Raw genomic sequence first — 25,365 nt, 5'->3', positions numbered from 1 at the left:
AATAAAGTTGGTTGAATATTGTTCTTGTCTTTTCTGTAAGAGCCGGAGATGCTCTGTGGTTTAGTATCTCATTATGGAAACCTGCTGAACGTGTTGAGGATGATTGCGGTTATGAATCACATGAATCCATTAGGCAATATCGCTGTTTTGTCTTTCTTTTTTTCAAGATGACAATAATAAATTTGGTGGAACCACTTGAAAACCACTAATGCACGTCTGAGCAGTGCAGCTCTGTTTGATTCTCCACTGACGCACTTGGCCTTTACACTTTAGGAAAAACCAGCGTTGATGGATATTGATATTGATCCAAGACAATGTGGCAATCAAGCAGTTATTGTCACCGAAAAAAAAGAAGCTATGATCCTCGTGACCCCGCCACTTTCACCTTCTGCACACCGATCATCAGCTCAGGCCGACGCCCCCTGAAGTCGCGTCTGCAGCGGCCACGGGCTGATTCAGTTTCACTGTTGAGATACAGATGCTCTCCAGTATCGATCTTCTTGGGACTCATCGATCCTCCCACTTCCCTCATCCTCCTTTGAGATCACCCCTCCGACCAACCCCTCCTTCTCATGACTCTGTATTCTGATGAAAAAAAGTGTAATAATTCATATCAATGCTCTGCGACCGCGTTGTTGTTCACTGTCCCATTCCAACAACAGTGTACCGGAGATGTTCGACAGCTCTCGGATGAAATCTCATCCGTCCAAACGGACGAATGTCCTCTGAATGTTAGAGCCCGTATTATGGTCGTGTCACCGATGTAATGATATGTGCTGAGGGGGTACATTCGGGAGGATACGTGGATTTATTTATTTATTTTTCGCTGCAGGTATCGCATTTCCTGCCACACGGTTGGTCAGCGAAAAAGGAAATGTCACGGAAGGGTCGCGGCAAGGTCACTGATGGATTACCATGGCGATGGAAATGATTTGTTGTTATGGTGAGCGACAAAAAACATCCTCCCAATGAGCAACTCACTTCCTCAGGAAAAGAAAATTAAGAGGAATGAATCAATGATCAAATAAATTGATAAGTAGTAAAATGTGCAATGGTAAGAAAAAGTAAATAAAGGAACATGCAATATTAATGACAATAAATGCTTAAAAAAAACATCCGTGCTAAAGTGTTGTCATGACAGCCGTCGCCACGCAGGACTGTTTATGACAGATATATCGTCGGTTTCAGCAACATTCACGTTCACACACATCATAAAAATGTCTCATCCGCGTGGCAGTTATCAACACGGGTGATTAATGGTTGCCGGCTCTCATGAAACGTTTCAGAGTGTAATGCCCCTCCGGATGAATTTAACTTTGTCTAACTGCAGAGGGAGAATCTCTCGTCCAGCGGGTGAGAAGGTGGGTGGTGTGTTTAATGTCCTTTATTACCGCTGCTGGTTAACTTGGCCGCGTGAGTCGGCGGCCTAATCGTCTGAATCGTGTTGCATTTAAAAGATGGTTCCTCACTGCAAGTTGTGGGTTTTGACGGTTGGAAAATGTGGCAACAATTTATTGTAATTCATATAATTTAAAAAATATATAATTTAAAAAAAATTGTTGGCTGTGAACTTCTAGGATGTTTCCAAGAGAGGCCTGAGCAAGGTTTTATGATTTATTTGCTATTAAGAGAAATGGAGGGTGTTTTAGTTGGAAAAATGAAGCCAAAGCTCAAGTGACTGGAGCCTGTGTTCTCTGTACTCACCAGCAGAGGGCGACTCCACTGGTTGTTTCTATAGAAGTCTATGGGAAAATGACTTCTCACTTGATTTATTGATTTTCTTGAGGAATTTATGGCTCAATCTCTACATAAAATCGTGTTTACTTTGTAAATTGAATCATTTTAAGGTTCCAATCTAGAGTAAAATAGACGATAGAGTACCGTTAACATTGGAGCGTGGATACAGCGTGATTGACAGCGGGTCTGTCCAACCGGTTGCAGCTGCAGCTGCAGAAAAGTAACCACAGAATTGCCACTGCACCAGGTAATTTATCCAAAATGCACCACAAATGCTACTTAAATTAAACACAATTTAGTAGTAGGCTTACTTTTATATATATTTCGCTATTTTACACTTACTTTTGCAGACTTTAGTTGTTTGGACCCCGTGGATTTTTAATGAAAGGGTAAGAGCCGGGGGGTTAAAGTGATGACTTTCAGCTGCGAGGGTCTTTGAAGGTGGTCGCGGCCACGTTTTGGACAAACAGTGCAAAGAATTCTGACCCTCTATGTAGAAATCGAATCGGCTCTTTGGCAACAATTCATTCGCTGTTTCTCGTCAAAGTGAAGTTGGGAGTCGCCTTTTAAATCACTCCTTTCACTTCCGTTCCAAAATGATCTGGAACCAGAACACAGTGACACGGTGAAACTGTAGAAATATTAATGCACTGCACTTCTACTAAGGCCTGTAAAACCCTGCAAACATTTAATTAGTATTTGGAAGAAGTTTACTGTTTTGATTGCCTTGTTTTGATCCTGATATTTCCCGAGGCTTGTGCACACGGTGACCGGTCAACTCCTTGGCTCGTCGTTCACATCCTGGTTGCAGAAAGCAAATAAAATCCAAGTGAACACCACTTTAAAAAGAGATCTACAGGAAACCAGTGAGTACACTGGGAATGTAGAGTATTTCTCTTTGATGCATGTCCTATAAAACACAGATGTTCTGTTTAGACACAGATACGTTCGGTCAAGACGAGGCGCTTTTTCCCCCGCGGCGGTTTAAGGACAACGTGTGTGTGACCCCTGGTGTGACGTTTCAAAAACACACGGTGATTTATCTTTGTGCAGTGGAAGTGACAAGGCTGATATAATAGATATGAGAGCCACCGCATGAAGTTACGGACGAGCGTGGACGAGGGGAAGGGGAGTCGCACTGAGTCAGCGAAGGGGCGCGTGTTCGCCAGATGTTTTGAACACGCTGCCGAGCACGGGATAGGAGCGTCACCTGTGACTGGTTACACGTCTTGAACCGGGAGTCACACGGCTCCCTATTCGACAGGGAGGAGGAGACGCGTCCACCCGTCACAAATCGTTTTGCGAAAACAAACCGCAAAAAGTACACGCCGATGAACTGCAGGCGAGCCAGCGCCGGAGGGGGAGCGCAGGCTTTTCTGCTGGCAGGCCGTCTTTACGCTGTCGTATTCGTGGTCGGGGGGGGAAGGGGGGCGGGGGTTTCTGCTCCCCTATACGTCCTGAACGTAAAGCTCGAATGTCAGAGGTTCAAAGAGAAGGATGAAAATGGATTTTCGCATAGACGACCCACATCACGTCAGTTTCCACGACCGCACAGCGTTATTACAGGAGCCGTAGAGAAAAACAATATCCCCCATGTATCACATATATTCATGTAAAGCAGATACTACAGACGCCAAGCGGTGCGTTGTGATCTGAACATTCCTGTCAGACTGTCTAGGCCTTAATAAATGGTTTAGAGTTTTTTGGCCAATAGCGCGGCGGTGCAGTGGTTTGGGGCCTTCCCGCGGTTTCCCGGCAACGAGCGACGTTTCCTGCCAATATATTTAGAAGAAAATGACGTGTGCCAGATTTAGCACAGTTCTTCAGGCGGTGTGATACATTTTCAATTGTTTTTTTGTTTCTTACTGTCTCTTCGCTCTCTGCCGCTGCGCTAAGTGGAGAAGTTAAGCAAAAAGAAATCAACTCCTCGGCTGATCACAGGTGAGCACTTGCCGACCCCAGCGTCACTAATTTCTCCTTCTGTCGCTTCCATACGGAGGGTTGCGTATCTGTGTTTGTGAAAGGAGCTGCCAGCACAGCCCCCGGGCTGTTTCAGTGACTCATCTTTACTGTGCCCTTTAAAGATTTCCCCCCCCGTTTTGAGTTCAAGGGCAATTTATTGGAACCACAGCGCTGCTCCGAAATCAAAGCAGGGAGTCGGAACCGAGGACTTTGCGTCATGCAGAGGGAGTTCGTCCCTGTCATCTGCTGTGCCGTGCGCTCCGACGTTCAAAGCTGTGTTCGCATCGCGGCCGTGTTATTGTGCTTGTACTGTACCAACGTGCATTCCACACTGAAGGAGCTGGAGGGGAGATGACCGGCAGCCAAGTTGCCGTCGCACGGGGATGCCAAGTTGGAGGCAGACGGCAGCGAGGCTGAAGTAGAAGGAAACAGCAGAACAGTTAACAATACATCACACATGTTCCCTGAGACGACGCGACGGAGCGAATGAAGAATAAATAAAAAGAACCAAAAGACCAAGAAGCTCCTGATTATGTCGGAATTAATGGTTGTTACTCCGGGAAGGACAAATTGAAAAATTCCGCCAGTTCATAATTAGTTCATTACTAACATGTATTGTGAGTTTTTGTAAATTTGCTCTATAATCAATTTGATGTTATGTGACTTGGATCCAGGAATATCTCTGTCAGCCATCGGTCAACTATCTCAAATATCTCACCAACTCTTGGATAAAAGTTGCCATGAAACTTGGCTCATATGTTGGTGATTGTAATAATTTTGGGGGGGGGGGGGGATTTTGCCTCTTCTGATTCTGCTCAGCTGTGATTCCTGTCACGTTATTCCACTTTGCTCATTTTTACCTCAGTAACAAAAAACGTCCAGTAACCGATTGGGCTTTTTATTTTTGCCTCGAGTGTTTGACTCATTTCCGTTTGGCAGAACACGGTAAACCTCAAACCAGCCACACATCAGCACTATCATTGTGAGGATCTTAGCATGTTGAAATAAGCATTTAGGCCAAAGCAGCCTCACCCGCTTCGCCAATTAGTGCTGCGAGGCTTATCCAAGCTCTGATGATATGCAATATGTATGATTCAGTTTATTAATTTTCCTCTACAATGTTTTTTATTGGAACTTGTTTTGTTTTTTTCTTCCATCCATAATTTAGAACGGAACCAAAAGTTTATTTACTCCGGCAACAAATGCAAAAGGATTAGCCTTTAATTGCTGCACGAGATAAGAGAGTTCTGTGAACAACGCTTTTCTTTTTTGCATCCGACTTTCTCAGTGTGAAACGTTGTCGTTTGTTCCAACTTATCTCAATTTTTGCAGAAATACGAGTATGAGCTTTTCAGAGGACTGGTGTGCAGTGAAGATTACAACTTTTAAAGGAGTCATTTTAGAATGCTGCATAATCAATCTTAAACACGAGGAGCCTCAACAAGTCCTCCGACTCAAACTATGTCGTATGTGCTCCAATACCGTTTCCTAAATGAGTTATGATCAAGGTTAGGGTGACGTGGCACATAATGAGCACGACAACTTCACAGAATATAAGCAAATCCATTGAAATACACAAACTTGACCGACCTACCGGGTCTACGTTACGTCTACCGCTGACCTCTGGTGGCCGTTATGTGCACGGCCACGATCTGCGGTCTTCAAAACGAACACGTAGGGCGTATGTGCTGCTTGAAAAACCGCCTCTGTGTTATCATTTATTCGACGGAGGACGGCCTCTGCCCCTGTCCGGGTAACAACACTGAGTGAGAGCTGATCATTTTTGTTGATTGATTGATTGATTGATTGATTTCGCGCCCCTAATTGTACCTAAAAGTTTTTCCAGGTAAGATCTAAAACCCACGTCCTACACAAGCACGTCATGTCACGTCCGAAAGGAAAGCTCCAGTTTTCTCACAGAGTGTGTTGAGGCCCATAGAGCCACAGGATGCAGCAGAGGGGCAGTAAAGCATCTGACTCAGTGTGGCATGTTGCTCCTGAGATGGTTCAGTGTGTTCACAGTGACCCAACACACACACACACACACACACACACTAAACAAACACTGAATCCCTTTTATACCAAACCAGACGCGAGGCGTACAGGGACGTGCAGGGGGACGTATCATTGGGCAGGTGCACCGTCACCTTCCTGGCCAATGGATAAAAGAAAAAAAGAAGAGGGATGTTAAGGAACATCGGTGTTACCGTCCCCGTCTCCACGCGGCTGGTGGTCGGAGCGCGTTCACCTCCACCTTCACCCCCGCGGATCCCCTGCTGTCAGCGTGTGGGGGGGGGGGGGCACACGGGCATGAGAGCCACTGGTTGTGAAACATGTGAGAGCGGTTGACCCCGACGTACCTGGGAACCAGAAGCTGGAAGACGCAGGAGACAGGTTGTGTTTACACAGGGGAGGGTGATTAATAAGACTACATCTTCTCTTATTATCTCTTGTGCGTCCACTTGGGCTTCAAAACCGAGTGTCTTAAGTTTTAGTCCAAAATTAATAAACAAGAATAAACATCCTTTATGTGTCTCAGCTCACTGGCAGTCGACCATAAACCCAGAACTTCTCTGAGGTTTGAGAATGGAGACGATTGGATGATGGGTTAGTTGGTTGTGTGAAGGTCCATTAGCTCGCTGCCCCTACTTTACATGCGGTCGTTCCTTTTCTGAGGATGTGTGCAGCCACCATGCGCGTGCGAACGGCCTCATTGTAGCGTATTGTATTTCAGACGGAACGGAATTAGGCTTTCATTATCCTTTAATAGGGAAACATACGACCTCCTGATGGATTTCTATTTTCTTCCCCTTTACTTATCTGTCGCGAGTACTCCAGAATTACCCGTCATTGCCCCTGATCATTTTTGTTCTCTTTGAAAATGACAATAAAGACACATTCATTTAAAAAAAAAAAAAGAATGATTGTGGGGAGCATCCTTTCCTCAGTAGGTGATAACACGGTTCCTCGAGAGTGGAGCTGAGGCACACTGCCTCCAGATGAAATGATTCACTGTAATGGAGAGACGTACGCTTTATGTGCTCTCCTCTCACCCTGCTCGTCTCCGTCCTCGTCGCGGCTACGCTAACCGCTGTAATCAGCCAAATGGATGAGCTGCTCCACGTGAGGTGATGGAATATTGGTCATTTTTAAATCTTGAGGTCCGTGGAAACACTCCGAGTAGTGTGTGATTCAAGTATATTTCTGATTTGAGCGCTCCAATAGTTATACTCAGGCTTGTTTGCATGAACAGAAGCAACAGAACATCTGCAGGCGGAGACGTTGACATTTCACTTGCCGTGCACACATTTTTGTTTTTATCTCACGTACGTCACAACGTCCGTCTCCCTCTGGTCTCGCACGAGCATCCCGGGATCGTCAAAGGCCACAGACGCTTGACTTCCCCAGCACCTGGTCGGAGACACACATCACATCGTGGACAGGAGAAGGGACACGAGGGGAAATATCGAAACAAATTGGTGTTGAGGACAAAGGGGATGAGGAAGGGGCTGATGGTAGTGAAAAGGTGAGCTGTTGACACGAGAGCAACCCGAGGACGAGTATCGACAGCCGGGCACAGAGAGGGGAGTAACACGATTACTTGGCTGGACGGTATTGAATAGCGATCTTAAGATAACCTGATCCCTCTTCCTCTTACCTTCCTCCGAGCATCCTCTCCTCCTAGAACGCGATCTTCCTGAGCTCTGGACTTCCACAAACAGCTCAATAATACTCTATGAAACAATATGGAGTAATGGACGCTCTCGTTCAGATGATGAAAGGCTTTTTTGTGCAGGTGAATCCATGTGGAGTGTTTTCCACATCTTTGAATGTGGGCTTTATTTTTATTGCTGCAAGCCATACAATGTTCGATGGGATACGTGTGTGTGTGTGTGTGTGTGTGTGTGTGTGTGTGCGTCTGTGTGTTAAGGTTGTGTTGTGTTTCCATAGCTTGATGCTTTCGTCTCACTGGCAGCGATCAAAGACCGTAACATTGTGTGTGTGTGTGTGTCGGGGGGGGGGGGGGGGGGGGGGGGGGGGGGGGGGGGGGGGGGGGGGGTCATGTTCACTCATCCATCGTACATGTGTCTGGCTGCTAATGTCCTGGAAATCCTCAACACAGAGAAAATAAACCTGCACAGTGTGTGTGCCTGTATTTATATGCATGCATGCATGTGTGTGTGTGTGTGTGTGTGTGCTTATGAATTCATGTGTTGTATTTGTACATTTACTATCAATCTAAGGCTTTGTCTTTTTGTCCTGTTCTTGTTTTTGAAGTTATCTTGTGTTTGCACATCTCCCACTACGCAACTTGCATCCCAATAACCTGTTTACATTTTGTTTACGTTGTTGTTGTCATTCAGGCCACGGAGCTCAGGCTCCTCCACTCCACCGTATATTTTCTTCCTCAGGAAAAGAGAGAGCCATGGCGGCAGTATCACGAAGCGGCAGACAATTAAAGTCAGTCATCCAAATATGACGGTAAAGATTTGCATCAATCTGGAATAAAATTCATGTATTAAAAATGAATTCAATTAGTATGTTAATGCTAAACCTATAGCGAAACCTGTGGCCTCTAAACTAATACTTTAGTTTATAGTGTTTTTGACTTGTGACTCATTACAATACAGAAATGAAGCTACTTTACTTACGACTGCTTGGCTCTTTGTTAAGTTTGAATCCAGTTCAACTGTAAAAAAATATTTTCCCCACGCGATATTGTTTCATTTAGGTGCATGAAGAGATAAAACTGAATATATAAGAGAGAATATATTATTTCTGATTTCTCTGCTCCTCTGCCATTTTCACCATTTCACAACAACCAATCGATTAAACGAGAGAATAATCGATAATGACAATAATCGACATTGACATTTCTTCTCCTAATACCCATTAACAGGTGGCTTTAATCACCACATATCAAAATTCAGTTTTGAAAATAAAAAATAATATGTTTTTTTAAAAATTTGAACAGACTGTTCATATACAAATGACAATAATAAGTTTTTCTCCAAACTTTTACATACATATATATATATATATACTATAACAATCATGTTACAGAACCACATTTAAAATCACACCCACGCTAAATAGTTTAGAACTTGTCAGGAACCTTATCACCAGGTAAAAAAGGTCAACGCTAGCTAGCATCGCGTTTGCCTCGGCGCTACCACCACAGCACTACTCTCCAGAAGTCATCTAAAACAACAACATTTATCACAACACCACTTACCTGTACTGTACTCACCTGTACAGAACAGGAACATGGTGAGACTCCGGCAACAGGTGACGCGTTTCTGTCTGTCGCTCGGGACGAACTGAGGCGAGTAGCTAGAGACGCCCCCTTGTGGCGAAAATCGGAATAACAGCTCCAAACATGAATTTACACCGAAATAAATAAAAAAGACTTAGCTACAGCAAGATACATATAATATAATATAATATAATATTATATTATATTATATTATATTATATTATATTATATTATATTATATTATATATATAAAACACACTACATTAAATTCCATAATGTGACCATTGCTGGGCGTCACACATGCTAGCAGCAGGTCTGTTCTTCAAGCTAAATGCTAACGTCAGCATGCTGACGCTCACAGCAACAACGCTAACGTGCGTAAAATGTGAAAAGGTTAACCGTGTTCCGCGTGCTAGCATGCTAACGACTGAGTACAACAGAAATTGATGAGAATGCCGTTAGCTTAGCAGATATTTAGTCAAAGTTATTACGCTTCGCCCTGAAGGAATTATGAATGTGCCCACACGCTGCTAGCTTAGCTAAAAAACCTCACGTCAGTTCATCTTTCAAGCTCTATACTGTAGCTTGATAAAATTTCCAAAGTTTTCAGGCTCAGCAGTAGTGAGGGCGTCCTGGGTGGTTATGCTGTAAAACATTTTTTTTTTTCATGACATATATCTTATTTAAGTGCTACTGACATATCGCAGCAATGAAATGCGGTGAAAGCATTCTGCCACGCTGCCGTCGCCGCCGTCGTCGTCGGGAGGCCAACGTCTGAAGGTGAAGTCGGCTTCAGGGTCAAAACCAAACCCAGTAAGCCTCCGCTGATTTACAGGGGGGGGTGTCTCCTCTCACTCCCATCCCTCGCTCTGCAACCGCTCTTGTAATTCCCACTTTGCGAAGCAGATGCCGTCTAGATTTCTCACATGCAACCGTGTTGCTTTTTCCTCTTTTGTGGTTTTCCAGTCGTGGGGGTCAATGATCTAACGAGTGGGACCCTCTGAGAAGCAGACACGTATTCGAAAAAATGACGCTGGAATCTGGGCTGCTGGTGTGCAGTCATTTTCCTTAATTGTTTCCTGAACTTTGCCCTTGAGGTTTCCCCTGACCCGGCGTATCCTGATGGGGCGCAATGACAGACGGGAATATGGGAAGATGGAAGAGGTCGAGTCCTGGCATGTGTGTGTGTGTGTGTGTGTTTAGGGTTGTTCTGCTCTGGGCCAGGTGGCAGTAAAGCCAAATGTACCTCATTTACTTCTGACACACACTCCTCCATCACCTCCCCGTTTTTTAAAGCCTGGACCTGTTCAGACCTTTCCAGTGAAATTGTTCCCACAGGCTAAATGTGACGTTTGGTGTCTCACCGGGGTCAGAGGTTCCCACATTAATGCCCTGCTCCTACTTGACGGATAATATGTTTGGAATCAGAGCCGCAGCCAGAGTCGACCTATAGACTTGAGACCAAACTAATGAAGACGACTTCGATTTGCATCATCCACCCATCTGTGCGTCCGCTCTCCATCCGCAAGGTGGCCCGGAGCAGCTGTCCGTGTACAACGCCATTCTCCTCCCGGGGATGGTTTCATCTGTCTCGAAGGACTCGACAAGACATTTTAAAAGTAGAAAACATCTGGCCTCATCATCTGACTACAGCTGTTTCTATACTGTATCGTAAATTTGGGGGGGGGTTTAATTAGTGTGTCAAATCTCTATCACTGTGAGGTCGTGTAGCGGGCTTCCTTTATGGGCCCGACAGGACGGACAAGTTCAGTCCTCCCGCTGAGGTGCACTGGTCGACATTATGCCGTGACCCAGACATCGGCCCCCCGGGGGACGTGGTCGTATCAGAGCATGAAGGGAAGTGGAGGGTGGATGTTTCCAGTACGCCAGGTCTAAATCATCCCTCTCTCTCTCTCATATGCACCATCCCTGTTCCCAGCCTCTGCCCATCTCTCCGCCCTGGCTTTCCTTGTTCCACCTGGAAAAATAGCAGGCAAGTGAAACGTGATACAGGGCGGGCGGGTGGGTGGGGGGGGGGGGGGGGCGGCGGGCCGGCCGCTGCGCTGTCCTGCTAATGGAGATGGATGTGGGCTCAGAGTTGTCTCTTGAACAGAAAGAGAAAGAGAGAGGGAGGAGGGAGGGAGGTGAGGGTTGGTTTCTCCTGCACTTCCTCCATGGGCTGCAGAACTCCTCCAATGAGAGGGGAGGGCTGAGCACTCACGACTTGGTTCCAGAGAAGGATGGGGAGACCACAGGGGGAAGAGAAGAGCAGAGAGAGAGAGAGAGAGAGAGAGAGAGAGAGAGAGAGAGAGTGGGACGTCAGACAGAAGGAGACGCGGGGAGGCATAGAACGACGAGGACGGGCAAGAGAGAAGAAGATGAGCGGCGGGAGAACAGAGTGGAGGGATGACACGCTGACAGCAGAGGAAGACAGATGATGAGAGAGCAGGGAGAGGGGGGATGGAGGGAGTGATGATATTCAAAGAAGTATAATGCAAAAGAAAGACAATGGCGACTGGCAGAGATAAATAAACCATCATTGCCTGCGAATCACTAAAGGTGAATCCATAATCCATCCGAATCAAAACCAAAACTTGTTTTATCTAAATGAAATTACCTTCCCTAATAGCGGTACAGTAACAAAATGCCGAATTAATAAAAACCTCACTCATCTATGCTGTGCTATGTCATAATTACGGCCCATGAGTATTTCTTTTGCTCAACAAAACTCACAACAGTGAAAATCCAAACTCTTAAGCTGCGGTGAGTCGAAAGTACGAAGCGTCAGACTGTGTTCAGTCCCCTGACATCCGTTTGTTGGGGGGGGGGGGGCGCCCACGTGCAGAGACGCCCCCCAACGCAGCTTTAATCAAAGAGAAGGAAAACACAGAGATGTTGCCGGTGAGAAATGAGCACATCAGACTAAAAATAGCAAACTGCTGCTTTCAGATGTTTCTTGTTTGTGCACGGAAACAGGAGACGGGATCAAACTACTTCACCCACTCATCATGACCTGATCGTGATGTTACCGTACATTTTTATTCGTGGGGATTTTTTAGTTTTGTTTTGTTTTGTACAAATCAGCCTTGGCAGCAGTGGACCTCCATACTGTTTACTCTGCCACAGCCCCATTATTTCTCTGAATTGTGCATTAGCGTGTGTCTGCGTGTTTGTGTGTGTGTGTGAAACTCACTTGAAAGCCCTTGATAAATCATGAAAGAAAAGAAAAAGGAAAAGCTTTTGAGTGGAAGCGGCACAGATCGTCTATTTCCTCCACAAAGGAAATGCTTCCTGAATCTGATCGACTGTCAGATTTGTGAAGGTGAGAGTTGTTTGGCTCTAAACTAGAAGAACACACACACACACACACACACACACACACACACACACACACACACACACACACACACACACACACACACACACACACACACACACACACACACACACACACACACACACACACACACACACACACACACACACACACACAGAGAGATTGACTTCCCCCCCTAGCAGATGATGAATATGATTCATTTCAGACTTTCAAAGCTTCGGTGCAAGAAGCTGCAAACCTGCAGGGAATCGTTGGGTAGTAAAGGTGAGGGAGTTATCATAAAAATTAACCCTTCCAATTATTAATTATAAAGTATTGTCCGGGGTTACTTTTCTATCTCACTTGAAATGTTGTACTAGCTACTGTAGCAACTTTTTAATGATCTCCTACAACTGTGAATATTGCTTATATATATATATATATGACAGGCGCATAACAGTACTTTGAAGGACGCTGTGGTTAAAACTCTTAATCTATGGCCTGTTAATAATTATTGACCCATCTCTCCCTCCTCCTCTTCCTTTATGCTTTGCCGCTCACGCAGGGGATGTCCATAAAGAAATGTTTTTTCACAGTTTAATGTGGAAAAAATTGACTGGCCTAGCACAGAGTCAATCGAGAGCCAGGCCCTAATTGAGCTAATGTTCTTGGCTGAACGGGAGCGCATCCCTGCAGCCAGGTTTCAAATTCCTGTGGAAAAAAAACCTTATCGATGAGAGCTGTTTTAGCAGCAGACTAAAGCCCACGGTTATTTGAATGACATATTCAATATAACACGTATGTCTGTGCTGCTCAGGGGCACAATATTACTGTCTGTGGTGCTGCTCTGCTTTATTATTTCAGAGTAAATTGTTAGAAACACTGTTTAGTCAAAACAAGACCGACACAAAGTAAATTTTGCCCGGGAATTAGACTTAACAAAAAACTAAAGATTTTTACACGTGTATATTATGTATCGCAAGTGTATATTTGTGCATATTGAAGATAATCGGAAATGTAAATTCAACTGCCATTTTTTAACTCAGAATCAAACTCGCTTTGTCTAGTCCAAGATTTCTAAGAAAAACAAATGTATTCTGGTGGATGAGTGGACACAAGTTTACATATAATGCAAGGCCCATTCTTATACAAGGGCTCCCCCTTGTGGAGAAATATAAGAACAACACTATAATGGTGGAGGAAGAGATCTAAGGTAAAAAAAAAAAAATTTAAAAACAGTCAATACAGTCCTGAATTCAAAAAGTACAGAAGCGTGTATATATATATAGATATATATATCTATATCTATATAGATAGATATAGATATAGATATCTATATATATCCTTATTTGTCAGAATGACCTTTTCAAAATGTAGTATATTAGACATTTGTATTATAGATTGATGTATCAACCCCCCGGGTTCAATAAAGTGTTATCTTATCTTATTAACCTATGAAAAATATATTATGATGAATTATACTTTGCATTGTTAATGCAAAAAAACGTTAGCAAATAAATAAAGTGGGGTACAACCTTACTACCTCCATGTTCGAATATGGATTTCCCCCTGTATTAACATGTATTATTGGGGTCTCCTTTACTTTTGTCCCTGAGTTCCTGAATGACCATCCAGCTGCGCTCCAGACTCTCCCTGAGCTTCGCCAGGTCGCCCCTGATCTCGTCAAGGAGCTCCAGCTTTGACAGTTTCCTGTCGATGGACGAGAGCACCTCGTCCTCCTCCTCGACCGCAGCGGACTCGGGCTCGGCCGTCGGAAACGAGCCCATGGTTTTCTCCCACACCATCTCGAAGTACGTGTCTATGAAGGCCTCCAGTTCCTCCAGGCTGCTGTGGCCCCACTGGTCGATCAGCAGCTGCAGGCCCCCGGACTCCGCGAGCCTCCTGAGGGTCCGCTCTCTCAGAGCAGGGTGGCAAAGGGGATGCACGTCGACGACGGCGCTGTCTTCCGTCGGCGCCCTGCTCCGTGTTTGAGGTAGAATAAAGAGCACGGTCGGATGTGCGGGCGAGAACGGACGCACTCGGCTTCCGCCGTTCCGACTCAGGCTGCGGTGGGGGTCATCGGCGGGGAAGAAGAGGGGCAGGTGTGCCGTTACGCCCTGTTGCCCGGCAGCAGCACACCTCAGTCCATTTCTACCAGAGAGCACAGAGGCTAAGATGGACACCAATGTGTCTCTGCCCAGGAGGGTGAGTCCTGCCCGGCCTCCTGCTGCTGGCACCGCCACTATCTGCCCGCCGGCATCTGCACCGTCGGAGCAGTTTCCTGTTCTCTGTATCGAGCAAGTGGCCGATTCCGTCACTGCGAAGACAATAATAACACCGGTGTGATTGCATGTGAGACATAAAAATTCCTGCCTGTCCTTTAACAACCACCTCCACCCATCCCCATCAATATGCTTATCTCTCTTTTACAGCAGCCTCACCGTTTACCCTATAAACCAGATTATTATTTTTTAATCGCCTCCCATGTTACACCTGATATGACCTATTTTAAATGTACTGTGTGAGTTACATAGGCTTTTATACTATTTCAACAACCCATTTAATTCTATCAGTTTCAATGAATATGTGACTATATAACACCTGCCCACGTACTTTATCTAAATAAACCAAAAGACAAGATAAATAGATGAAACATTGTCTTATCACACACATATACAGTATTTGTGTGTAACTTCTTAAAATTGTTCCTTATTTCTTTGGGATTATTTTTGTTGCATTTGCTGCAATTTTATTAATAATCCTTTTAATTTAATTCAGTCTTTATTCACTGTCATTGTCTTTTTTTTTATTATAGATTAGCATCATTTTTTTGCTAATTGGAAAATCTGGCTCTAAAAATTGATTTTTCAAGACTCTTTAAACGCTCATAAAAGTTAAGCGTTTGTGTATATAAAAAAGAGAATATAGACAAATAAATCTTTATCATGTTTCCCTTAAACTGACAGTGACAGCATCTGTTTGTCGCTTGGTATATGCACTTATGATATATATTGTGTGAGTAATCAATAGAGGATCCAGTTATTCTCAGGAGGAGAGAGAGCATATATTACTGTCTGAATTGTCTCATGACATCTCAGGTGCGTCTTGTGACCTTCAGGGATCCCAGCTCCAGAACCAATGCGTTCAAATGAGCTTTTCATTACAAACTCTTCAGTAAAGGTTTACTCACCGTCACAGTTCACCTTTAGATCTTCTTCACACAGCGTCACGGTGTCGGGCTCCTGCACACTTCTCCACATGCGATCCCCCCCGCGGAGCGCCGTCAGCCTCTCTTCGGCCAGCGTCTCCTCCATCAGTTGGATCAGCTCGTCGACCTGAGCTCCGCCCCCTCGCGCGCGTCGGTTATCCAGGACGTGATACCGGTTGCCGCACTTCTCGACGAGCCTCCGCAGCGGCTCCCCCTCGCTCTCGATGCGCCGCTCGACGCTCGTGTCGCCCAGCCAGTCGCCGTGGCTGAACAGCACCGCGGCTCTGCTCCACATCTGGCCTCCCGCGGCCTCCAGCTGTTTCTCCAGGGCCTCCCCGTGGGCGCCTGTGAACGATGAGCTCACGTTGACAACGAGGAGGATAGCGCAGGAGGAAGGAGCCCCGAGGAGGTCAGAGGTCAGCGAGAGGCCTCCGGGCGTGTCCAGCACTGTTACCACCTTGCTGCGGATTTTGCCTCGTTTCTCCGCGCAGGAGGTGGTTTTTCCCGTTTTCCTGCCGCCGACGAGCACCAGCCTCATTTCTGGAAGAGGGTTGAGCCTCTCTGTTGGAAAGGACATAGTTTCACAGATGTAGTAGAAACGTTCATGGTTGAATTTCAGACACAATCTCAACGAGGCAAATTTAATTACTGTCGATTAAAGTAAAACAACACCGCGCTGACATTGTTTATCACTTTTTAAAGTAGTTAACTCACCCAGCTGAGACCTCGCCATCTGCCTGCGCCTCTCCTTCCTCATCAGTCTCTCCTCGGCTCGCTCGTTCTCGCCTCTCATCTTCACCTTCACGTGCTCCATCACACTCCTCTCCACTTCATGATGTCGGTGGTCGCCGCGCCCGGCAAACATCAGTTCGATCTTGCCGATCAGCTCTCTGACTTGGAACCCGTCTCCCCTCGTCTTGTTGTTCAGAGTGTGGTACCTGTTGCCGCACCTTTCGACGAGCCCCCGCAGGGGCTCCCCCTCGCTCTCGATGTACCGCTCGGTGGTGGTGCCCGCCAGCCAGTCCCCGCAGCCGAACAGCACGACGACGCGACCCCAGACGCGCTCGCCCCCGATCAGCCGGAGGTGCTCCCGCACCGCCCTCCCGTGGGTCTCGGTGAAGGCCCTGTCCGCGCGGATCACCAGCAGGAAGACGTGAGGCCCCGGAGGACAGAGGGCCGAGCCGAGCGCCAGCTCCCTCCGGTCGAAGGCGGTGCTCTCGTCGGCGAAGTAGTTCATCCACCAGCCCGGCGTGTCCACCACAGTCACGCGTCGCCCAAACACAACGCCTGCTCCCACCTGACACCGGGCTGTTCTCCCGGGTGGCTGGAGGCAGCGTCGGCCCAGGATCGTGTTCAGCGCCGAGGTCTTCCCCGAACCCTTCGCTCCCACCAACACAACCCTGATGTCCGTCATGGGCTGCAGCCTCTCTGGGAGAACGAGAGCGGGAAATACACGGCATGGGTTGGATGACTTGCATCTTAAGAAGCAGCTGTTGGCGCCAATTGGAAGGATTTCACACTTTGGGAAAGACAGACGATTTTTTGGGGCTTCGCGATAACGTCAGTCTGCGTTAATTCGTTAATTTTCGTGCTCGTATGCAGACGTTGAGACCTTTGAACAGAACCGGGCTTGTTCTTTTCCCAGTCTTGATGCTGAGCTAAGCTCACTGGCTGCCGGCGGTTGCTTTGCATATTGTTCACAGACACGAGAACGGTATCGGACTTCTCGTCCAACACTCAACAAGCGAGCGAAGGAGGCAAGATTTCCCAAAATGTCACACTACATCGGCCACACGTTTTTGTATTTAATCACCATTTTCCACACTATAGTGTAATGACGACCGGTTTCACGTTCAAATATAACCAGGGGCAAAATACTGAAAAGGCAGTTTTGAGTTACAGGTACATTTTTGACCTTTTAACTAGTTTCAAACGGGTTTTAAGGGATAATTCAGGTGAAATTCTACAATTTCCTTCAATTTCAACCCCAAAAAAACACATGAAAAAATTGATGACATATTACCTGTGTATCCTAAAGCCCGATGTCTTCTCTCTCTCTGCCACATGTGACATGTATTTCACGATCTTACAGACTCGGTGATGACTATTATAAGGCCAGGGAGTCATTTCGTGGGATGTGTTGACAGTAAGAAACTCGTATAATAAACAAGCAGCCTTATGCCTCCAGCTCATATTTGGCCTCGGGCAAAATCAGAAGTTACGGTGAGGCATCATCGTGTATTATCTTTTGAATAAATGTATTTCCAGGAAATTGCATTGACAGCGACACAAAATATGGCTGAACAAAGAACCTGACCTGAAAAACAAAAGCCTTTTCTTGAACATTTGCGCGCCTCCCAGCGCCACCGTAGGAATCTAAACGTGATGGAACTCACCTCGCATCAGAGACCTGTGTTCTTTCACTCTCATCAACCTCCGCTGAGCTCCCTCCTCCGCTCCCCTCTGCCCCTCTGCGGCCACCCGCGACAGGGATTCCGGCATTTCAAACACCCGGTTTCCATTTTCCCCGGCGAGTTGCCGTATCTTCTCGAGCAGCCCGGCGACGCCGGCGTCGCCGCTCAGGTCGACACTGTGACCCCTCCGGCTGCACTTCTCACTGAGCCAGCCGAGAGCCTCCCCTCCCGCGTGCACCAGCTCTGCTGCTCCGGCGAGTCCGGACCCGCCGGCGCGGGTGAAGACGACCACGCAGTGGCCCCACACCCTCTCGCCCAGCAGGGCCACGTGCTCCTCCACAGCCCGCCGGCGCCTCTCCGAGAAGGCCGAGCTCGCCTTGACCGCGATCAGGAACACGTGCGGGCCCGGCGAGCACAGAGACACGCTGCTCACGATCTCCCTCTTCACCAGCGCCGACGTGTCCTGAACGCCGAAGTCGCACCACCAGCCGGGCGTGTCCACCACGGTGAGCCACCGTCCCGCCGCCGCGCCCGACCGCCGGGAGCAGGTGGTCCTCTCTCGGGTGACAAACTCCTCTTTGCCCAGGAGTAAGTTCCCCACGGAGCTCTTTCCACAGTTCCTGCCGCCAAGAAGGACGATCTTTAACTGTGACGGACAACATCCGTCCCCTGAAAAAGAAAAGGACATGGGATGGAAGGGTTATCAAGGAAGTTACGTTGCCTCAAATCAAATTCCTTGTTCAGAAGAGTTCATAAATTCTTATTTGAGTTCAAAAGTCTTTGAGAGAAAATCAAAGAGCAACATTTTTGATAAATGATTGACTGTTTAAATGAATGTTTTTCAGCAAAACTACCAAACTTGTTTTTTTTACGATTGTAAATCTTTTATTTTTAGTATCTGTTGATTTATTTTTCAATGAAGTTACACCGTTCAAGTTTCCAGTTTTTTTGTGCTTGTGAATATAAATGTGAATTTTAAATATTTGCATTTTAGAATTTTAAAAAAATGAAACATTAAAATATATCAGCTTGGCTTTTTGATTTATTATTGAGGCCATTTTTTTTACTTCTCATAATTTAAAGACAAAACAGTTCAATCAATCAATAATTCTATAATGGAAATAATTATAAGTCGCAGCCGGAAAAATGACACAAAACTACTAAGATATATAAAATAACAACCTGACAGTTCAATAAATGAACTCATATACACAGTTCTGAAAAATATTAAGACCCTGATATGACTATGACCTAACTAAGTTGTTTGGGTTTTCATAACAATACAAGTTGAAAATCAAGACATATCCGTGGATCAGGAACTAAAACTTACATGCCGACAGCTCGCTTGTTGCCATCTCACATTCTGTGTTATTTTTTAAATAAAATCCAATAGGTATTCTTGTTGCCTCCGTGTTGCCTTGTCCTTCGTGAAAGAAAAAATGTGAACCAAGCATTGCTGCTGAAGGAGTGGAAGCAGTTTTATGTGTTTATGAGTCTGAAGGTCGACTGTAATGAGTAATCAGACACACGTGCGATGGACGAGATGAACCACACCTCTCGGCGGCAGGTCGATAGTCCAGAGTCAGTATTTATCATTTACCACACGCTAACAGGTCGTCGAGAGACAAATAAGTGCTTAACCTCTGGGATGTAATCGTCAATTCAAATTAGAAATTTGAAGGTGAAATTATAAACTTGCATGGGCCACTGAATTTGGAAAGGAACATGTTCAAAACGTGGCAAATGAATCAGAATAAAATAAATACGAGCCGAGCTTAAAAAAGCTGATGGGTTCGGTGGATGATAATGACTCAGCTTTTGTCAGATCAATATAGTGCTGGAATTTAGCCATATTCAACTTGGGGTCCATCAGTTAAATATTTCGATTTGTATTTCAATCAGATATACATTTATTTGATTTCTATAGTTACTACTACTGTTTCACTACTACCATTTTAAAGATTAAAATTATGTAAGCACAAATATGAGCCTGTAAAATAGATCCAAAACCAGAGACTGTATGTACAACTATAGGTTTGTCACGGGTGAGCTTCCCGGTGCAGATGTGTCTGGGTTCCTGCGAAGAAGAGGCAGAGTATTATCTCAGCTCAAAGCGCAAATAATCAACCCTGATGCAAGATTTGCTCATCTGACCTGACCTCAATGTGTAGGCCCGGATCACAAAGATCACTCCAGAAAGCCTGTGATACAATAGATGTAATTGATTGTATACATTGATAAAGAATATGGTCTGGGAGAACCGTAACCTTCCATTAGGCGCCAACCGATGGGATCCTATAGCCACATGATCTCCTCTCCACCGTAAAGACCCGGTAAGAGGACGGACACAGGAGGCAAAGCTAGGCGCGTCATTTAGAGGTCAAGCAGTGAGGAAATGATCACACAGTGGGACAAAGAAACAAGGAGGAGAGAGAACAAGCATGAAAATTGAGGCGTGACGATGATATCTAAGTTTCAATTGAAATGCCCCAATAGAGACAGGATGGCGTAAGCTGGGCGGCTACTGCAGAGGGCCACAAACTTTTATGGACCACACAACCAATCAATTCAAATCGAGAAAATAAATAGATTATGAAAAACTATTATGCAGGTTTGCCAACAGCCATTAAAAAAAACGACGAGGAAGACGAGTGTACAACCAATCGAGTTGCGATCTCTTATCTGGTTGTGGCCCAAGACCATGGCCCCTTAAACTTCTGATTTGAAAAAAACAAGATGGCGGCGGCCCAAAAGGCCAAACTGGAGGCTTTTTCAAACCGGTGTCGCCACGTCACATTTATCACAAGGTGAGAAGAGTGGCCGGTACCGTGTTCAACAGGGTGTGGTCCTTTAAGAGGAAAAGGAGCCAGGACCAACAGTTCTCACTACTCAAAGAAAGAAAACGGTTTTTCTGTGTTGAAAATAGGTTTTGGCTTTACAAGGAAAGTCAACGTGCATTCTTCAAATTGGATAAAGTAGCAACTGTGGACAACAGGGAGACAGTGACATCAGAGAACCACTCAACTGCCCTGCGGGCTTGAACAAAATGAGGTTAGTTTCGGCGTGACTGAAGTAAAGTCAGCTGATCTGTCGGCGGATATCCTGCTCCCGTGTGCTGGTCAGACCCCGCCCCGCCGCGCTGCTCGGCATTACTAAAAGCAGCGAACACACACCGGTCACAAGCCGACTTCGCCGAGAGATCAGCAACGATGGGGGTGACGATTCGAGTCGAATACTGGTACTTGTACATTCATAATGTGTATTATTATGCTCTCGTTTTTTCGTTTCCGGTGGTGTCCCGCTAACTTGTGTCCGTTTGCGCTTCGCGGGTCTCATTTTTCAAGGGGCCGTTGTTGACAGGCTGCAGGTTTAGCCACCGTTAGCTCGCGGCTAACGTTCGCTTTAGGTGACGCAGCGACGCCGACCTGTGATACGAAGGTGAGGTAAACACGTGATCTCGAGTGACGTCACTGTTGTTGCTGAATGAGAGCTCTAGGGCCGGCGGTTATTTTCATTACCGATGAATCTGTCGATTATTTTCTCGGTTAATCGATTAGTCGTTCGATCCAATAAGATGTCGGCCGTGTTTCATCAAAACACACACGCGTTACACGCTGCAGGCCGAGTGCTCAGCGCAGATCAGTCCGCGTTAAATTGCGAAATTCCATCGCTTGACTTGCGCTGTAATCGGGGGAAGTCTGTCCCACTCGCCTGCTCGCTCCGTCGTGCTCTCGCTCACTTGTTGCGATGGCGGTGATGTAACCGGCTGAATTGGAAACGCTCGTCTTCATGTGTGTGTCTTGGGACTCAACAGCGCTGAGGGAGCCCTCCTCCTCCTCTTCTTCCTTTTCTTCCTCTTCTTCTTCTTCTTCGTTCCTCCTCCTCCTCTTCTTCTTCGTTCTTCTTCTTCTTCTTCGTTCTTATTCTTCCTCCTCTTCTTCTTCTTCGTCTTCTTCGTTCTTCCTCCTCTTCTTCTTCTTCTTCGTTCTTCTTCCTCCTCCTTCTTCTTCGTTCTTCTTCTTCTTCTTCGTTCTTATTCTTCCTCCTCTTCTTCGTCTTCTTCGTTCTTCCTCCTCTTCTTCTTCTTCTTCGTTCTTCTTCCTCCTCCTTCTTCTTCCGTCTTCTTCTTTGTTCTTCTTCGTTCTTCTTCTTCTTCGTCACCAACCCGAGCTTGTTTTTAACATCAGTCCACTCATCTGCTGCCACGGCAACACAAAAGTTTCACTCTTCCTCCAGCTCCTGTAGAATCAGGAAACGTGTTTTTTTCTCCATAGAAGGGCTTTTTATGCATGCCTGGAATGTATCGCCAAGATCGAGGGCTATTCATAAAATATTCTGAGCTGTCGCCCCTGACGCCCAGGCCCTATGACGTTTATGCTACTAATAGTTTTTAAAACATGCATTTCTCTCTTCTCCTTCTTCCTTTGAATCCAGCGGTTCGTGAGGTTACGAACCCCGCTATCTGGATCTCGCCCAGGTCGTCAAGGGCGAGTTTCCCGATGCGGATGTGTCGGGCTTCATGGGGAGGAGAGGTGAGTGTTTTCTTTTATCTCATTTGTTTGCGGTGATATAATCTGACCTGTTCGTATGAAGGCACGCATTGTCCAGAAAAACACGCAGGTGATCTTATCTCCTTCCTCTTCTCTGTTCCTCAGGCAGCTTTGAGATTGTAATCGACGGGCAGCTGGTCTTCTCCAAGCTCGAGACCAGCGGCTTCCCTTATGAGGACGATGTGAGTGACGTAAACCTTGAACGGCCCGTAAAATATATGAATCGCCGCCGATTTGCAGTCTCCTGATGTTTTGTTTTTTGTCCGCCGCAGATCATGGCTGCGGTACAGAACGCCCACGATGGGAAACCTGTGCAGAAGATCACCAAAAGCCGCCCACCATGCGTCATCATGTAAACCCCTCCTCCCTCTCCACAGCACGGAGACGAGCCAGTGCAACTGTAAACTGCCAGTTCTTCCACCTCTAGTTTACAATAACCCCGTCGAGTACCAACCCGACAGAATTGCACTAGTTTACTTTCTCTGATGCAGATCACTAAAACCTCGCTCTTCCCTTGGCTTCTCTCTCTCTCTCTCTCTCTCTCTCTCTCTCTCTCTCTCTTCCCATTGCGGAGCTCCGGGCTGTTAATGATTACTGTGGCCTCAACTGTCACGGGTTGCAATATGATGAATCCATTCCTGGAGTTCCTTCCATTTTATTTAATGGGAACAAAGACGGGGAGAAGACGCCGCGAGTTGGGAGGGAACTCCCTTTTTATTTTTACCAACAGCCTCATTGCCTAGAAATCTCGATTTGCCAATTTGACCTCACATGCAACTAACGGTTCTCAGTGGATGCAGGGACGGTGCAGAGTAGTTACGTAAAGGGAGACTGTCTCTGTATCTCTGTTAAACTTTTTTTGTTTTTTACTGTACAGACTGCAGATAGCGAAGCAGTGTCACAAGATGCAACTGCAACCAATAGTTTTCTATCTTCTTTACATTTGAAAGATTGCTTGTGATTCTGGCGTTGTTCTCGTCTTTATTTTTAACGTTAAGCTCCTCTGACTGAGCACCAGAGCGATCGTCATCGTCAGCAGCAGTGTTTTCTGAAGACCACCACCCACTGGTCTGTCAGCTCACACTGATCCCATGTCGGCTCGTTTAACCAAAAAAATGCTCTTGTTCTGTAAACTCAGATGTGCAAACTGACAACTTTAAATAAAGGTAATGGTTGTTTAATTGTTGTTTTTGTCACTTTTCTTCTTTTTTAAATTATGTACCAGTGTATTTTTCTTGTTTATTGACAATGCGCACGATTACTTCATAGGTTCATATAGGTGCATCAAGGTGTCTTAAGCCACACCTGCCTACCACCTTTACATTCCTCAGTGGGCGTTGGGACGTTTGGCTAATCTTTACAAATAATTAGGGCCTGATCTACGAAGCAGGATTTCCAGCTCTCAAGTTAACTTCAGGTGTAGCTGGATTCACGTTCCTTTCGAAGCTGGTTCACTTGTTAATGGGGGAAAATCACCATGGTAACTCACGCCCAACAGCTTCCCAACCTTCTCCGCAGCCTGTGAACTGACCAATCGGGTTATTCTACAGGAGCCGGAGTGGGACAAAAGACCACTATAAGTTTGTATGGAATCGTGTTTTAAAACAGACCTTCTAGTAAATGGAGGGAGAGTTTATCACACTGAATAAAGTAGGATAAATAATATTAAAGCTTCATTTAATTCCAGACAGAATCTCTGACTCTTGATTATTTTACTGCCTGAATAACACGAGGAGACTGTGGCGATGACTAGAATTAAAAACTAAGTACTATCATGTATATGTTTATTAGACACCGTTCAGTATTTCCCGTTATTATGAATGTACTAATCAGCTATTAATTTCTTCTCTCCTCTGCTTCAGTTGCAGAAACGGTCTGACATCACTTCAGCTTCTCTTCAGAACAGTTTGATCGTCGTCAGACAAAAAGGCCAAAAATATTCACTCAATAGTGAACTAGGTAAATTCCTGTGCTAATTATTTGGATGACTTTAAATATCCAAAATTATTTTCCTAGGTTTCCTATTGCAGTTATCCTGGGTTTGTTAAACTGGCTCTGTAGCACAGGTCCCTGCTCCTTTGGGAAAAGATCCGTTGGTACTTGTTACACGATGAGTCACTTGGTAATATTGTCCAGCAACTGCCGATTAACTCACGGTGCAACAGAGTTGTTTTTGTGCTTTGGGTTCCACTGTGCACCTCCATAGAGGCTGACAATAAACTAAAGGGATTTGTACAGTATAGATTTTAATCCTTTGGGGGAAGTTGTTTTTCATAGCAGCCACACAGTAAGAGAGATATTCAGAAAAACACACTGTTAAAACTCAACATCCCTGGAAAAAGTCTGATTAAAAAAAATAAAAATACAGAACAAGTGATGTAATAGTCTTTGCAGAGCACATTGTAAATTATACATGTTTACGGTGCCTAGAAATATGATAAATTGAATCCAGATTTGACACAATTTTGTCCTTTCTGGGACAAACTAACTATATAGTTTATCGCACGAGCAAAAAAAAGATATTTAATGACTTAATCAATAATACAAAACAGAGTATAGATGGAGGTGGAAGTTGGACCGCATCACTCTGACCTTTGTCGTGATCATACGACCCAACAACAAGTCATTTAGTCTCAGTCATGCAGTGTATCCCTGCCACAGTCCTCCACACTGAGGGAGGGGGGAGGGGGCGCCAAATTCAACCAGCACGCCCGTCCTCCGTCCTCCGTCCAGGGCCCGGCGCAAAAAGAAGATGTCACACTCGAGTCACACTGGAGTCGAGCAGAGAGAATGTGCAGTGGTGTGAAAACAGACTGCCCCAAACCCTCAAGGGTAATTGATCATCAGTTTGAAGCATGCAAGTACAATTCAGATTGCAAAAACATGCTACAGGCATTATTAACCAGTCAAAATGTTTGGTT

At 45.7% G+C, this 25,365-nt stretch overlaps 2 protein-coding genes across 3 annotated transcripts; one reads left to right on the top strand and one right to left on the bottom strand.

Annotated features, from left to right (window-relative positions):
• Positions 1 to 13,099: 13,099 nt before the first annotated feature.
• LOC118288326 (GTPase IMAP family member 8-like) lies at positions 13,100 to 21,844 on the bottom strand. Of its 2 annotated transcripts, XM_035614310.2 has the most exons (6): positions 21,634 to 21,844; positions 19,225 to 19,317; positions 17,877 to 18,563; positions 16,195 to 16,908; positions 15,463 to 16,041; positions 13,100 to 14,589 (listed from the first exon to the last, which is right to left on the bottom strand). In XM_035614310.2, the coding sequence occupies exons 1-6, from the start codon at positions 21,683 to 21,685 to the stop codon at positions 13,847 to 13,849; spliced, it is 2,868 nt and encodes a 955-aa protein (XP_035470203.2). In that variant the 5' UTR covers positions 21,686 to 21,844; the 3' UTR covers positions 13,100 to 13,846. The 2 variants fall into 2 exon arrangements, with proteins under 2 accessions (XP_035470203.2, XP_047183956.1); XM_047328000.1 differs by lacking the exon at positions 19,225 to 19,317.
• LOC118288337 (migration and invasion enhancer 1-like) lies at positions 20,976 to 23,625 on the top strand. The gene is made up of 4 exons (XM_035614335.2): positions 20,976 to 21,132; positions 22,329 to 22,426; positions 22,550 to 22,626; positions 22,717 to 23,625. The coding sequence occupies exons 1-4, from the start codon at positions 21,104 to 21,106 to the stop codon at positions 22,798 to 22,800; spliced, it is 288 nt and encodes a 95-aa protein (XP_035470228.1). The 5' UTR covers positions 20,976 to 21,103; the 3' UTR covers positions 22,801 to 23,625.
• Positions 23,626 to 25,365: the final 1,740 nt, after the last annotated feature.

This window comes from Scophthalmus maximus, chromosome 17 (assembly GCF_022379125.1).
Source record: "Scophthalmus maximus strain ysfricsl-2021 chromosome 17, ASM2237912v1, whole genome shotgun sequence".
Lineage (NCBI taxonomy): Eukaryota > Metazoa > Chordata > Actinopteri > Pleuronectiformes > Scophthalmidae > Scophthalmus > Scophthalmus maximus.
The sequence above is the reverse complement of the archived record's forward strand: the minus strand, read 5'-3'. Positions and strand labels throughout refer to the sequence as shown.